Here is a 16,389-nt window from a genome sequence, read left to right on the forward strand (position 1 = left end):
TCAATTTCTCTTGATGTTCACCCCAATAGAAATCTCTCTCAACGTGATATGTTTTTGCTAATATTGGGAGGTTTACTGAGTACATCAGAATGCTGCTACATATATTGATCAAAACAAAATCTTGTTTTGGGCATTTGGAATGTCATCAGAAATATCTGAAATTCTCTCCATTCTGGCCACAAATTTCAAAGATGTAGCATATTTTGGGGTTTTTCTGAACTAGCATACTGAAGAGATATATGGTGAAGTCCAGTAAAAAAAAAAATTCAACTTTGAGGATGCATATTCAGTCTGTTTGGCTCAGAGATAAAGAGTAACTTTCACAGAGTTCCATTGCAGCCAGCTACAATGATTTACCTAATTGGCATATGCAATCTGGTTGGGTGGCCTTGCTCCAAACTTCAATATTGTTTATTTCTAAAGTGGTAAAAAAAACAACAGAATTTTACTGGCTCACAGGACTTTTCAGCCAGTGATGAGCCAAGAGATTCTTATTGTATGTAGCAATACAGGCCCATGCAGGAATTTTACAGATTCAAGTATTTCATTTTTTAAACATCATACCTCCAAGATGCCTTTCTTTTTCTTTTCTTCACTATCTGTACAACCCCTTATAATCTGATAGCAGTCCTTACAAACTTTGTTCAATTTATTGCCATCATATTCAAGTTGAGCTTTATAATCAGAACATTTCCAGCAAACCACCTTAGGAAAAAGAAATAAAAGATTAAGCAAGCAAAATTCCCAGAAAAATCAAATGATCAATTTAAAAACTACTAAAATTCAGATCAAGTGAGGTGTAAGTGCTGTTTTCTGACACTGGCAGTGTTATCATTCCAATTGTAATTTAAAAGAAAAACTTAATTTTTAACTATATTTCACTATTTCTTGAATAAGTGAGTGCTTTTTATCTTTCAAATTGCTGGACTGAATAAAATGAGTACTAGGATTCTTTTAAATGTTCTACAATTTAGGTCCTGATTCAGGAAATCACCCACATTCAGGATAGGTGCTTACACAATAAGCTTAACCTTAAGCACATGTTCAAATCTCACTAAAGTCAAATAGAGCTTTCAAATTTATATCTTCACGTCAATATTAAGGACCACTTCAGTGTAAGATAAATTCTCCTGCAGAAACCTCCCCCACTCAGTTTAGCCTCGTGGTCCTTTGTCTGCGAGAAACACGCAAGAGGTACTTTTACTATTTCATTCTCTATACCAATGGTTCTCAACCTATTTACCATTGTGGGCTGCATATGCAGCTCTCTCTCTGTTGTGTGGGCCACATCCACACAATATATACACTACCTGTATTGCCCTGAGGATGTCACATGCATGGGCTGCAGATGTGTGCTGATTTGACCGTGGATTGAGAACCACTGCTCTATACACTCCAATACATATAAAATGATACTGTGTTTTTTTTGTAAAATAAATTGTTGCTTTTATCAGAAACAAACATCTTTTAACTTTGTTATGAAATCTAAGCGTACAGCTTCATAGTTTGTTACAAAACAACCACACACACACACCCCCCCCCACACCCACCAAGGGAGGAACAACTGAAACAGTTCCATGTTGTATCCTGACAGTGAACTTTTTTCTTTTAAAATAGACTAAAACAAGAAAGCTAGACTCCTAAAAGGTGTTGGAGGAAGGTCTTTTATTGTAAATATTTTTCAGCAGAAAATACTCCTGAGGAGAAAAAGAAGCCCAGCGTGAAAAATGAAAGAGTGAAAAGGAAGAGAATCAAAATAACTTTTAAAAATGGTTGTTGTAGTAGCTAACTGGAATAGTACATAAGCGGTACTATGTACTCTGCACTCTGATACACCACCAAGACAAATGTTTTTCGTTGAGCCCAACCCAATCTAGATCACAAGGTCTTCAACCAAAACCCCTAATGAAAATTAAGTGAGCAACATTAATTATCATTTCTAGAAAAGACTTCTGGCATTAACCCAAATTAGCCTTTAAAAATATATTTATATCCCCATGAAACAACATTTTAAAATGAAATGGAAGGAAATGCATTAGAGATTATACAAAACGAAGTCAGTTAAGAATTTCCTGAATCACCAACTATGCAGAAGGAAAAGGAATTATCATAAATTTAACTGGGCACCTCTAAGCTGGAGGAAGCAATCCAAAAACTACTAAAAAAGAGTTAGTGCTAACCAGAAAGAGCTAAATGACAATGCCTGAAGCATAGTGCAAAGCACAAAAGGAAAGCTATGAATGCAATAAAGGCATGAAAATGTACATCAAGCAAAATCACCCAGGATGACCTCTGAGACTAAGATTAAAATCAGAGGTTGCACCATCACTTAGTGAAGAAAGAAATAACTTACTGGGGGATAAGGGAAGAAGCACGGTAGTTTTGCTCTATTTATAGTGCATCCAAAGGTGAGTGAATAGATCATAGTTGATATGGTCTGGACTGATATTTCTAGCATTTTGCATATCTTACACATTTAGATACCTAGCTCTGCTGAGAACAATTGAAAATATATTTTGCCCAGCTTTTGCTCCTTTTCTGGGTTCACCTAATAGAGCTGCTTCTTACAAACCATAAAGGTCACAGCTGAAGTCTCTGCTGCAGTAACATGAACAACCAGCCACCAGATGGGGACTCTAAACAACTGTTTAGATCTGTTCTAGCGTCTGGGTCACCCAGTTAGCAGATGTGGCTTTCCACTTACATGTCCACATGCTCGACAATGATGCCTTCTCCTTGTCAGTGCATTGAAGGGCTCCTTGCATTTCATGCACATTGTTACTTCATTGTCTCGGATCCATCTCGGTGCTCTCTTCCCAAGCTCAGCCTTCTGAAGTGGGAAAAGAAGGACAATTGTGCAGTATTTTTAGTAGAGAAAATAATTATTCTCTTCCTCTGGAAAGGAAATGGCAAAGCACAGCTCAAGCTATGTTTTGAAATCTATGCGAGAGATAGCTAACAAAGAATCCGGTCAAAGATTGTAACACATTGCTGAAAGGACACTCTTTCATTTTAGAAAGAACAGGATTGTTTATAAGGCATGCTCTGGCTCATAAAGGGAAATGGTTGACCAGCAAAATGATTACTTTGTAATTCCATTTCTATAAGAATCTTAAGCCTGAATATGCAGCTTCTGACACCCTCCAGCAATATGGCATTTGTAACTGGAAAAGGACAAAAAGGGCACCAGTTGTACAAAGCTACAGTAACCCGACTTACAGAAACTTCAATGGGCATGTCCTCATATTCTTTTGCAATGGCATTTCTGAAGGTTTCATTCCTCTGCTGAAAAGCTTCTATGGTATTCTGAAGAGCCTATTATAAATACAATGGATAAAGGTCGCAAACATACAATATTTAATAGAGTCTTTGAATTTAAACTATTTAATGACCAACAACAAAACTACCAGAAATGTGAATTAATTATGATCAGCATTTGATTACATCAGAAGTTAATATTTCAACTTAAATATCACAGGCACAGCCCAAAAATAAAGGTTTTTTTTAAGTAAGTCAAAATATAGATGTGTTTACCTTTATCCATTCTTCCTTATCTTGTTCAGAACTAAAACAAACATTGACATATTAGTATAAAACTAGCTTAGGAAACATTAGCTCATGGTAGTTGGTGAATGAAGCTGTAACTTACAAAAGAAGCAGAGACTTTGAAATGATTCCAACATTTATAAAAACAGTAGAGCTCCTGAAACTGTCTAGTTAAAAATGAATCAGAATCATGGTTTGAAGCTTGGTAAATTTAATAGCCTAGAATTAAGTTCTACTTGAAAGATCATCTTAAATGCACTCTTTAAACATATATAACAATGGCATTTCCAGCATTAAGCTTTCTTAAAGCACAATGTATAAAAGAAACAGCACACAAACTTCAGTGTGAATTTAAGATAGCTGTAAATGAAACAAAATGGGAGAAACTGCATCAGTCTACCAACTTTTCCCTGCAGCACTCTTCCTCAAATTAAAGTTAAAGTAAATGAGAGCAGAAATAAAAAGGGTTGACATAATAGGGTGATACTATCTAACAGAAACAAAGAAAAGTTTTGTTTTAACACTATAAACCAAGCATACATATGTTTCCTTTTATTCATTGGGGTAGAAGATCTATAGAGGATGACAGGCTAAGCATTTTCCACCCAGTGTCTTGTACATTAATTGTTTTCAAAGCATCTCAGAAAGGCTTCTAAATTCAAATCCTATGAAAATATGCCTTGTACCCCAAGGAAACGCACTACTGTAATCTAGTGATGGAGCAAATACAAACCCAATTTCCCATGAATTTTGAACCAGGAAAAAAAGACTTGAAATAATGTAACCCACACACCTTCCGGGTGTGGTGTTCTGTCCCATCCAGTGGCACCGAGACCACTTAAAGAGAGAGATAAAATGAGTCTGCTCTACAATGTTGGCTAACAGCCAGTTGGATTTTAACTTATGTGGTAGAGGCTCATGTCCTAAATTCCAGAGGTCCCAAGTTCAATCCTGCTTGCCGACCACTGGGGTCGGTCGATGTTACAATAGCACCACAGTATTTTTTGTTCTGCTACTCATTTAATACTTCCTCCACTCACTTTGGTGAAGTAAGGTGCATACAAAGAATTCTCTCTCTCTCCCCCCGCCCCCCACTCTCCCACACATACACACCCCTACCTCCATTTTGATTTTTCCTACTGCTAGATGGGATGTGCAGGTGAGATCACATACCCATCTATGGTGGGAATGCCTCCAGTGAGACTTTTATATTTTGTAATATTACTGCAACTAGCAATAAAACTAGAATCCTAAAATAGAAGGACAGAGTCCTGTTCCTCATTCTTTACCACCTGTATATTGGAAAAATGAACCTAACTAGACAAAATAATTCTCCCTAATCCAACAACTCAATTAACTTTTAAAAGTAGTATGTAATCCCCATACCAGACGAGCAATCACTCCATGTAGGAAGTGATCTACTATCTATCTGTTTAAAAAAGTGACTGAAACACTAAAATGCACTCAAGCAGTAATCTGAAAATAAATATATAAAATTATCTGGAAAAGGGAATTCCTGGGGCAAACTAAATATTTAATCAGAGCTTCGACAAATTTATAGGATGAGATTTATGCATAGGATACATTAAGAATAAAGTATGCAGCTACTAAGATTATTTTAGTCTCACTGATCTACTTTTAGGATGGCATTTTTGTACATATTACTTCACAATTTTGAATGATCTTTATGAAATACATCCTAAAATGTTCTAAAAAACTAGACAAGCTTTCCCCCTAAACTAAATAACTTTAGTGCTAATGGAAGTACTAATAAGCCTGGAAGTTGAACAAAATAAAAATAGTTGATAACTGCATTTTGTTCACAGTCACAAAATGCTTTTCACATGTGAAATGCATCTGTCTCCAGGTGGAATACAGTGGACATGTTGTATGGTGTTACTTCTGCCACCACACAATTTCTGACCAGTATGATATGTAATAAAAATAATCTATTATTGAATCAAAACATTAAAGACAAATTTACCTTTATGGAAGAGTCCTAATACAATTTAATACAAGTAACTTTTCTATGGGTTTTGAATCATCCTATATAATTGACAATTGTATCCCTGCCATCAAATTATATTGAATAGTTAAAAATCTGTATCAAGATTATAATTTTCAATTATATTTTAAAGCTTTTAAAAGTAATTTATATAGATCTGTTACATTTTTAGAGAAAGCATTATTATAATTCCTATTCAATTATAGAGGATTTTTCCATAAAGCTAAGTAGGCAGATTACAATGAAGTCTTTGTTTATTCACAGAACATATACAACGTGCACAAAAAAGACCACAATAACTTTTCTACAGTGCTTGACAGTAAGCTTCTATCACGAACTGCAAACATAGCTGTTCAGGATGAAAGGTCACTTCTGCATGCCTGTTTAATCCTTGGTCTTTCTGCAGAGGCTGTCAATAAGGGCTAAATGTGGCAGTGATTTCTGAAAAGAGGAAACTTATCCACTAAAACAGAACTAGGGCACCAATTCATTTAAAAAGGCCAAACAGCAGTGAGGACAATTTCGAAGTCCACCAAGCTGGGCCCATTTTTAAACTAATGATTTACAAACAAAAGGCTCCATATCACCTTATCAGTTCTCCAAATCAACCAGTCCAACAATTCTCCTCTATTTTGATATATTTTTAATGCTTCAAAAGTAAAATCACACGTCTCTTACCTGGCCTGCAACTCCAATGTTCGCTCTTTTCCAGACACCTGAAAGGTGCATGGATATTCTTCATTGTGTGTTTCTATAATCTTCATGCCATCAATACCAACTCTTGTTCGCACTGAGTACTTTGATCCCACCAAACTGAATTTGGGTACACAATACAACAACATGTTGTTGAACTATTAAAAAAAAGCAAAGAAAAAGGACACATCAATAACAAAGAAAGTCAAGTACAATATATTAAGAGATGACTCGCACTATCACTTTTCAAAAACAACTTGAAGGACAGCGTGGCTAGGCTTGTTAATGTCAGACAAAATCAAAATGGAAAGAACTGATAATATGGATAGGATTTAGAAATAAAATTAAAAAGTCAACTATTGATGCATTTAAAAACCAGCTACTGCATATGTGCAGTAATTTTCATAATGTTTATAATCATGTGATGTTTAGAAACACTAAGCCTTTTGTTGAGAATTTTCCATGCTGATTTCAATACGCTGAACATCTGGGTAAATAGATTTTTCTTAAAATCTTTATACTAGAAGAGCAGCAAATTGAAGGAATTTCCCATCTATTATATCAAATGGTAGATTTCTGTCTTTTCTTCACAGTACCCATTTTTAAAAAAAAATCAAAGTTATGGTGAGACTACGTAAACCCACAAAACGAACGGAAAAATTATGAGGCCAAGGTGGACATACTGATGACACTGATCTTTTTTGTAAAATGCTTTGATTTCTCTGGAAGAAAAGCACTATACAAGAGCTAGGTATTATTAGTATCATTTATTATTTGTAGCTTTTAAATAATAATTTTTAACAGCCTAGAATTTCAGCCCAGGGAGGCATCCACTGCTATGCATTTGTATTTTTGAAGATTTAAATCAGTTCAGTAGTATACTGCTTGATAGTATTCATCACCATGCATTTTTGACAGCTTTCCACGCCCCTTTTAGGGCTTATGTCCCGCCTTCTCACATTTCTGTTGGCGCCGAAGTGTGGTGCCATCAGCAATTTTGAAAAAATGTGTGTGTATGTGTTTGACTAGGGGAAGTGTTGTGTATGTTTGTGCTTGGGTACATGGAGAGAAAAAGGTTGAAAGAAGTGTGAGAGTGTAAAGATGAAAAAAGAAAGTTTGAGTAAGGTTTAGAGAAAAAAGGAAAGAAAGGTTATTTGGATGTGATTGAGTAAGGAGAGAGGCTGGTAAAGGCAGGTTATGAAAGAATAGAAAGAAAGATTTTTGTTTTTAAAGCGTTAGTTTGAAAGAAGAGATTTTTAGTGAGTTTGAGTAAGGAGAGATGATGGTAAAGGCTGAGTTTGGTAGGCTATTAAAGAATAGAAATGTTTGAGATAATGTAAAAGGTGTATTAAATATCAGGGTGGGTTAAGAAAAAAGCTTTTAAAAACATTAAAAGCTAGGTTTATAAAGGGAATTTACTAAGGCAGAGCCTGTTTCATAAGCACATGGTAAAAAAGTGAATAAAAAAGCATTTAAACTATTCAGTATCAGGGTAGGTTAAAAAAAGAGGTTAAAAGAAAGAACAGGACAAGAAAAAAAGAATAGAGAGCCCTCTTTGCAAAGAGCAAAGAAAGAGAGCACATGGTGGAATCAAAAAGAGAAAACAACGTTGGCGTCAAATCTGGCCATTTTGAAAACATGTGTGTGTGTGTGTGTGTGTTTGAATAGGAGATGTGTTGTGTGTGCTTGTGCTTGGTTACATGGAGAGAAAAAGGTTGAAAGAAGAGAGTGAGTGTAAAGATGAAAAAAGAAATTTTGAGTAAGGTTTAGAGAAAAAGGAAAGAGGTTATTGGATGTGATTGAGTAAGGAGAGAGGCTGGTAAAGGCAGGTTATTCAAGAATAGAAAGATAGAAGTTAAAGAAAAAAGGAAATATTTGTTTTTAAAGGGTTAGTTTAAGAAAAGAGTTAAATAATACCGGTATTTAAAACTAGGTTTAAAAAGGGAATTTACTAAGGAAGAGCCTGTTTGGTAAGCACAGGGTAAAAAAGTGAATAAAAAAGAATTTAAACTATTCAATACCAGTGTAGGTTAAGAAAAAGAGAGAGGTTAAAAGAAAGAACAGGACAAGAAAAAAGAAAAGAGCCCTCTTTGCAAAGAGCAAAGATAGAGCGCTCATGGTGGAATCAGAATATGAGAGAGAGAGAGAGAGACACGCAGGCAGAGTGTTTAGTAAGCACCTGGTAAAAAATGAATAGAAAAGCATTCAGTATCAGGGTAGGTTAAGAAAAAAAGAGAGGTTAAAAAAGAACAGGGCAAGAAAAGCAGGGGCGGCTCTAGAAAATAGGCTGCCCCAAGCAGCCGTGCGCAGCGCCGCCCCTTCCCCGGTCCCGCGGCCGGTCCCCTCTTCGCGCGGCTCCGGCTGAGCTCCCGCAGGCATGCCTGCGGGAGCTCAACTGGAGCCGCGGGAAGAGGGGACCCGCCGCAGTCATGCCTGCGGCAGGTCCGCTCGTCCCGGGCTCCGGTGGACCTCCCGCAGGCATGCCTGCGGCAGGTCCACCGGAGCCAAATGCCGCCCCCCAGGGAAAGGGCCGCCCCACGCGCCTGCTTGGCGCGCTGGGGTCTAGAGCCGGCCCTGAAGAAAAGGGAAGAGAGCCCCTTTGTAAAGGGCAAAGATAGACAACACATGGTTGAGTCAGAGAAAGAGAGAGAGAATTCTCACCTTTTAAGTAAAAAAAGGAGCAGGCAGAAGCACCCCAGGTTTAAAACCCCAGGTTTTTAGTAACAGACAGTTTATATTCCCCTTATTTTGTAAACCATTGAATTAGAAAGAAGATTGCTTCTTCCCCCACTTTTTAACAAATAGAGGTGAAAGTTATATTAAGGCTTTTAAGGGAATAAACACTTGAAAAGACATGCCTAAATGAAGACACATTTCTTTATTTAACCCCTTTGGCATAAGTGTTTCAATGAAAAAGAACAGGCAGAGGGATTTTTATAAAAGTTAAAACCATAAGCTTTTAGTAACAAACAATTTTTAAAAGTTTTCCCTTAGGTTTTAAACTAACAGGGGTTTTTTTTTTTTAAAGTAAAAACAATGTGAAGCTGCAGAAAAGCACCTGTTTGCAAAACTTAATGTAACTTTAACTTGTGTTTGTTAAAAAGTTTGGGAAAGAAGCAGCCTTCTTATCTCTGATCCACTGACTCTCAGAGGCTGCTTTGCTAAGGAATAAAGCTTTGCTTTATAATGACTTGAAAAGACAAACCTAAGATGCATCCCTTTTGTATGTGTTGTAATAAAAAATGATGCAGAAGCACCCTAGGTTTAAAACCACAGGTTTTTAGTGACAGACAGTTCATATTCCCCTTATTTTGTAAACCAGTGGATTAGAGAGAAGAAGATTGCTTCTTCCCCCACTTTTTAACAAAAAGGGGTGAAAGGCTTGGAAAGGAATAAACACTTGAAAAGACAAGCCTACCTGAAGACCCATACCTTCATTTAACCCCTTAGGCATAGGTGTTTCAATAACATGCATGTCCGCAGAAACAACCTAGGCTTAAAAACAGAAAGCCTGTTTATAAAAGTTTTTCCCTAGGTTTAGGCTAGCACTAGTCATTTTTTTTTTTTTTAGTAAGGACAGCAGGCTTTTGCAGCAAAGCAGCTGTCAGCAAAAACGGCTTACAGAGGCTAGTAGATCAGAGATAAGGCTGCTCCTTTGCCTGCTTTTTAACAAATACAAGTGAAAGTTATATTAAGTTTAGTAAAGGAATAAACACTTTAAAAGACAAGCCTATATGAAGACAGAGCCCTTTATTTAACATTTTTACATGCGTGTTTCAATTAAAAAAGAGAGCATGCAGAAAACACGCCAGAGTGAAAACCACAGAACCTTAGTAACAGCTAGTTTATATCCCCCTTATTTTGTAATCCAGTGAATTACAGAGAAATTTATTTTCCTCCCCATATATTTGAAGCATTATGTTTTTTTAAAAGTTTATTATGAAAACGCAGTATTGCCTGAGCTATAACAAAACAAAGTACCTTTTAGGGATATTTTGTAGAAGTTTAGTGAACTAAAAAGGCTTAAAATACTAGCCTGTTCTTTTAAAAAGAGTGTTTTTAAAGTACCAAAAAAACAACCGGGTAAGAATATGAAAACTGGCAATTCAGGGGAGTTTACATATGTGTTTTAATTAAAATAAAACCCCAAGATTGCTTTTTAAAGTTTGGATTTATACAAAAAACACAAGAAAAAACAGCATATGTAAAAAAGTTAGCTTTTTTTTTACTAGAGATATGGAGCCTCTCACACACCCACTCTCCACACACACACACACACACACACACACACACACTTACTTCTCCCCCACACCCTTCCCCCTTTTTTTCCTTCTTTTTTTAAAATGTTTTTAAAAATCTAAACCAAGGACAAACAATTTAAAAAAAAAAAGCCAGAGCCACAGAGATCAGGCCATGGGGGTAAGAAAGCTGTCCTGAGTTTTAGGGGGCATGTTGATAACTCTTTTAGTGAAACGGTTTTGTAGGCAGCCTGCCTGTGTAAGTTGTTATGCTTTAGCATGGGCAAGCATTTATTATTTGAAAGCACTTTCCCACTTTATGAGGTATTATCTCTCCCATCTTATGGCCTATCAGAAATATTAACAAAAAAGCTAAAAGATACATTGTAGCAAGGACTGCAAAGCAATAGTTACAATATTGTTGATTATAACCTTGTCTAAGCCCCTAGAGAATATATTTTGTTTTCTTTTTATAAAACACTTATGCAAACTGTAACCCTGGGTGATGTACAGCATTAAATAATATGAAACAGTAGACGAGAGACCTGAGACATTGTTGAAATCAGAGAGGTCACAATTAAGTCCTAACACAGAGGGCCTTGGGGTGGAAAATGAAAAGGTGCAGCCGAAGCGGAAGATGGTATATTTAAGAGGGGTTCTGGGGCTGCTTTGCAACGGTCCATAGGGAGCCTATAACCCTCATGTACAAACACCAGGGCTGGGTGAGGTGGATGGGCCTTTGTTAGAGGAACAGGCCATTCATATACCTTTTGTTGTTGTTGACAAACTGTAACCTAACTGCACGTATACTACGGGGGCAACTTACTGCCCTTTTGACAAACCCCACACTCCTTGAACTCCATAAAAACATGTTTTACACAGTTATTTTCAACTGACATTTTATTTTACAACACAATCTGTTTTGTTTTCAAAACACACTTTAACTGATAGTGTTTTTTCTTAGCAAGATTTTGTAATTTGCTGAACGAAGACGACGTTCAATATTTTTCATTAAACATTTATCTGTCGGTTTGATGATTTCATCTAAAACGCTATTTGGGTCCTCGGTCTCTGTCACTTTGTCCACCAGTTCTGCCCCTAGAGCTAAATGTTCCTGGGTTAAACAGAGGCACTGCAGCACATATCCCAGCATGATGATGATATTTAACACGCTCTCCATACACAAACTACCGCTAATTTCTTTAATTTTACAATTCACATAATCTAAAGACCAGTACACGCAGGCATGATGCCTCTGACCAGGGGCATCTATGGCACACCCAGGACAATTATAAAAGACTAATACTGCATTTACTCTGAGATATGTTACTAGACCTTCATTTAATTCTGTTTGAAACACATTCTTTTCTAAACGTTTTTTGTCATTTTCCAGAAAGCACTGTGGGTAAAATCTTGGCTCCAGACAAAGTTAATGGCAAAATTTCCCCATTGACTTAAATGGAGAGAAGACTTCACCCTTGCTTTCAGGCAGCTCCTTAGAATTTGAAAGAAGCCTAACATCACTCACACAAACACAAGTTTTGATACTTACTAAGAAAAGGTATCGTTCTTGGGCTGATGTGTTACGAGCGGCAAGTTTAAGGATCTGTCCTTCTTTTATCAGCTCATTTGAGGGGTTGACAATATCTTCCTCTTCTCCCAACATCTCATACACCTCCAGCAACTTCTTTAGATTCTCCTTTTCAATTAAAATAAAATTACATTTGTGAATAAGCGATTTTGCCAGTGTAAAATGGTTTACCTGAAGCTTATGTAAGAGTCTGAAAAATGCTAGTTTAAAAGAATATATACCTCTATCTCGATATAATGCTGTCCTTGGGAGCCAAAAAAATCTTACCGCGTTAAAGGTGAAACTGTGTTATATTGAACTTGCTTTGATCCACTGGAGTGCGCAGCACCCCCCCTCCCCCCGGAGCACGGCTTTACCACATTATATCCAAATTTGCGTTATATTGGGTGGCGTTATATCGAGGTAGCGGTGTATATGAGCCGTTCATATAGGTTGCCAGAACCAGCTTATATTTGGGCATAAGCTGTTTCTAGTAATCTAATTTATCTAACCAGTATTTTTAATTGTACTTATATAGTGCTATTTCATGTCCTAAATATTGTACAAATATTTAACGGTTTATGTACCACAACATCCCTGCACGGGAGATAAGTATTTTCTCCATTTTACAGGTGCAGAAACAAGCACAGAAAAGTTAAGTGATCAGCATAACCTCTTACTGGCAGCCAGGAATAATACACAGAAATCCCAATTCCCACTCCCGAGTTTTAGTTACAATATCATAGTTTATCAAGCATTCCAGGTGACAGTAAAAAGGACAATATAAATAGCAGCATTTTGGAGCAAAGAAACCAAAGTTTGCAAGTTCAACTGTTTGAAAAATCTGCATTTCAAGTATCTGGTAAAATTCACAGAATTTCCTAGCTGTACATGCTATTAAAAACACAAGACTAAGAACAGAGTATTAAGAAAGGGAAAACCTCACAAAAACCACTTACCATTTTTCGTATAGCACTATTGGAGTGACTGGCTGCTGTGGATATAATTTCCAGGGATTCTAGATGGCACCGAAAATGAAAAACAAATGTAAATACATTGTTATTTACGACAGTACACAGACTGCTAGGTCTAATGGTATACTTGTAAATTTCATATGAACGCGAGACTTCTTAAGCCCCAAAATTGTCAATAAAGTAAGCTACAAGTGTTTAGTCCAACTGGGTACTTTTGCCTTAACTGAATATAAAATACAATAAAAGTTAGAGTTAACAGATTAGATGCTGGAAAAGTTTAGCAGGAATCCTTGCCAGTTTTAATCAATTATTGTAGGGTGTTTGTGGAATGAATTTCAAAATTCATGAACTTGAGTACTTGTACCCAAAATATGATTCTAAGAATCATGGCTCCCCCAGTCAGGGAGCAGAAACATGCAGCGTGACCTACAGATCCAACTAAAACAGCTCCAACTTCAATTACTTTTAAGAAATTGCTCCAGGCCAAGAATTATTTGCAGAAGCTATTTGATAAATACTTCTGAATAATAAGAAAAAATATGCTCTGTTCTTGCATAATTCAAACATGAAAAATGATAAAACTTGAAAATGGAATCTATTTTCACAAAATTGCTGAAATGTGTATTTTAAATAAACAAAATATGGATCCCATTTTCAAGGTTCCCCTCCCACCCCAGCAAAAGACCATTTCTATATCAAAAGCCACACAACAGTGTGCTTAAATGCCAGACTAGCCTTCTCCTAAGAATCGTGCATAGGGCGTAGTTTCAGAAAAGGGTGCAAAATCATGTGAAACAAAAGTAGACTTGTTGTGCTCCTTGCCAGGAAGGACAAATTTTAAGTTTCACTGCTCTAATGCTAGCCTAGAAATCAAAATAAACAATGGATCATTTTTCAGATAATATTACAACTCTACATTAACATTTTCCCTGCAACTGTGTTTCTTTACCTCGTTTTTACTGGGATAGCTTTAATTTACAGAGTCCTTTTATTACTGTTTTTTTATTGCTATATTAAGTTATCACACAATCCATGAAATATTTACTTTCAGCATCCTTCCAGTCTGGGGAATCTTGAGGCAGTTTCCTTAGGTAGTCCTTTAGTAGCATCTCATAGCGTGGAATACGTTGTACTGGTTCTAGCATATGATGTTGCAATGTCAAACTCCCACAGACTTTTTGTGTCTAGGAAAATGTAAATATATTTAGATACCACAGTTCAGACAATATTTTTCCATAACTTAATATGTCCTAACACAATACAAAGCTGTGACTGACCTAAATCCAAGACTACTGTATCTTCATAAAAAAGGACTACAAAAACATGGGATTTTAACATAAGAAATCCTGATTGCAGGAAAGTGAGTTAGTTTTTTCATCATAATCAAATAATTAAAATCCTTTCCAATGACTTTAAAAGCAAGTAAAGCAGGGAGAATCACTGTATTTATTTTCTTTGTATCCAGCAGAAAGAATTTCATAAATAGAACCACAAATGACACTGCATTTCAACTTAATTTTTCAAATAATATCTGTAATAACTGATCTTAAACATCTAATTAATTTAATAAGGGACAAACAATTTACCATGACAAGTCATAAGAGCAGGGCATTTTATTCTGGACTCTTGACCTTCTTTCAATACATCGCTATCCATGATGTAAAAACAAGGGTAGCTATTTTGAGAAAAATGTCTGTTTACTTCCATTTCCTTAAAAAGAAGTAAGCTGTAGATTAGACTAAAGCACAGAAAAGAAGTCCCTTACTGAGGACCACACATTCTGCTTAAATTGCATCACATTGCAGGAATGTCTTATTCCTTTCCTAAACTTCTAGTTGGTAGGTCTGTAGGTTGGAAATGACATCCATACTAATTAACAGAAAAATCAAGATGAGGCCCCGGAAAGGAGAAGTTACAGACTTTTCCAAAAAGAGATACATTCCCATGACTGACTGCTCCTTCAACCTTCAGTTACTCAATATTTAGGAATGTAAACATACTTCCTAACTCAGGTGTTTTGGACAACTGCAGGTCATGCACGACAGGTTAGAAATTTAGAGATGGACAAATATGTAATTGTAAAAAAAGTGTTATTTACTTTTTAGTATCTATGACCGACAAAGCAAATTCGTTGGTCCTCACGTGTTTTAACATTTATACTTTGATTGATGATGCGTTTCACTGGAGAGGAAGGATGTGGGGGAAAAAAAAAAGGAAAAATAGGACAAAATTAAATGGACAAAACGAAACCCTGACTTACTTCTAAGGGACCAGAAAAATAGATTGTGTTATGGAATGGGCCACCCAAATACCCCGTGAGAACCTGCTTCATTAGAAAAACCGCACTGACTGCATAGCCCTATTTGTCACCTAACACCCCACACTGGAATCCATAAGGGGTATCAAACAAACAATTACAATGCATACTTGATAGGAACCACATCCTGAAATAATTCTTTCCCAACCCCCTCTTTTGGGCTTCAAACAATCCCCCAGCCTACCCAAGCACATCATCAGAAGCAAGCTTCCCACAGACCAGGAAACATCAATTCAAAGCACCAGACCCTGTCAAAACAACAGATGCAAAACCTTCAGACATAACTCCACTGCTACAACACAACACACCTTTCAAGATCCATGGGTCCGACATACCCATTGCAACATGTGGTATACCTCATCCAGTGCAACAAAGACCTCAACAACAACAAGGGTGAAACCAGACAATCACTACACCCTCGAACAAACTCACATAGAAAAATGATAAAAGACAAAAACCAACCTATCACTCATAAGTGTATATTTTTCACAAAGCAATTACTCCATATCTGACTTCAGTGCTCATCCTCTGAGGCCTGGTCTACAGTAGGGGGGTGGATCGATCTAAGTTATGCAACTTCAACTACGTGAATAACGTAGCTGAAGTTGACATACTTAGATCTACTCACTGCAGTGTCTTCTCTGTGAGTCGACTGCTGCCGCTTCCCCTGTCAACTCCGCCAGTGGAGTACAGGAGTTGATAGGAGAGCGCTCAGGGATTAATTTATCGCGTCTAGACTAGATGCGATAAATTGACCCCCCACTGGATTGATCGCTGCCTGCCGATCTGGTGGGTAGTATAGACATATCCATAGGAAACCTACACAACTCCTTCAAAAGACAAGCCTGGGAACTTAAATTCATAACTCTATTGGACACTAAAAACCATGAACTTAACACAGAGATTGGTTTTATGGCTCATTAAAACAATTTGTAACACACCCTACTGCCTACTCATCCTTTACTTAACATGACGTGGGAAGTTGTCTCCTACAGTGTGTGTGTGTGAAGCCCTTCGACTTGTCCCACCTTGTATTTAGCTCAGAT

General features: G+C 36.8%; 1 protein-coding gene across 3 annotated transcripts in view; it reads right to left on the bottom strand.

Annotated features, from left to right (window-relative positions):
- Nucleotides 1-16,389, bottom strand: part of FGD4 (FYVE, RhoGEF and PH domain containing 4) — a 205,445-nt gene that overhangs the window by 7,735 nt on the left and 181,321 nt on the right. For all 3 annotated transcript variants that reach the window (XM_044990282.1, XM_044990291.1, XM_044990301.1), the window contains 8 exons: nt 14,072-14,210; nt 13,012-13,070; nt 12,035-12,181; nt 6,230-6,402; nt 3,535-3,565; nt 3,220-3,315; nt 2,705-2,830; nt 565-705 (listed from right to left, as the gene is read on the bottom strand). In XM_044990282.1, coding sequence (XP_044846217.1) covers nt 565-705; nt 2,705-2,830; nt 3,220-3,315; nt 3,535-3,565; nt 6,230-6,402; nt 12,035-12,181; nt 13,012-13,070; nt 14,072-14,210 — 912 coding nt within the window. The remainder of the gene's footprint in view (nt 1-564; nt 706-2,704; nt 2,831-3,219; nt 3,316-3,534; nt 3,566-6,229; nt 6,403-12,034; nt 12,182-13,011; nt 13,071-14,071; nt 14,211-16,389) is intronic.

The sequence above is a fragment of the Mauremys mutica genome, chromosome 1 (genome assembly GCF_020497125.1).
Source record: "Mauremys mutica isolate MM-2020 ecotype Southern chromosome 1, ASM2049712v1, whole genome shotgun sequence".
Lineage (NCBI taxonomy): Eukaryota > Metazoa > Chordata > Testudines > Geoemydidae > Mauremys > Mauremys mutica.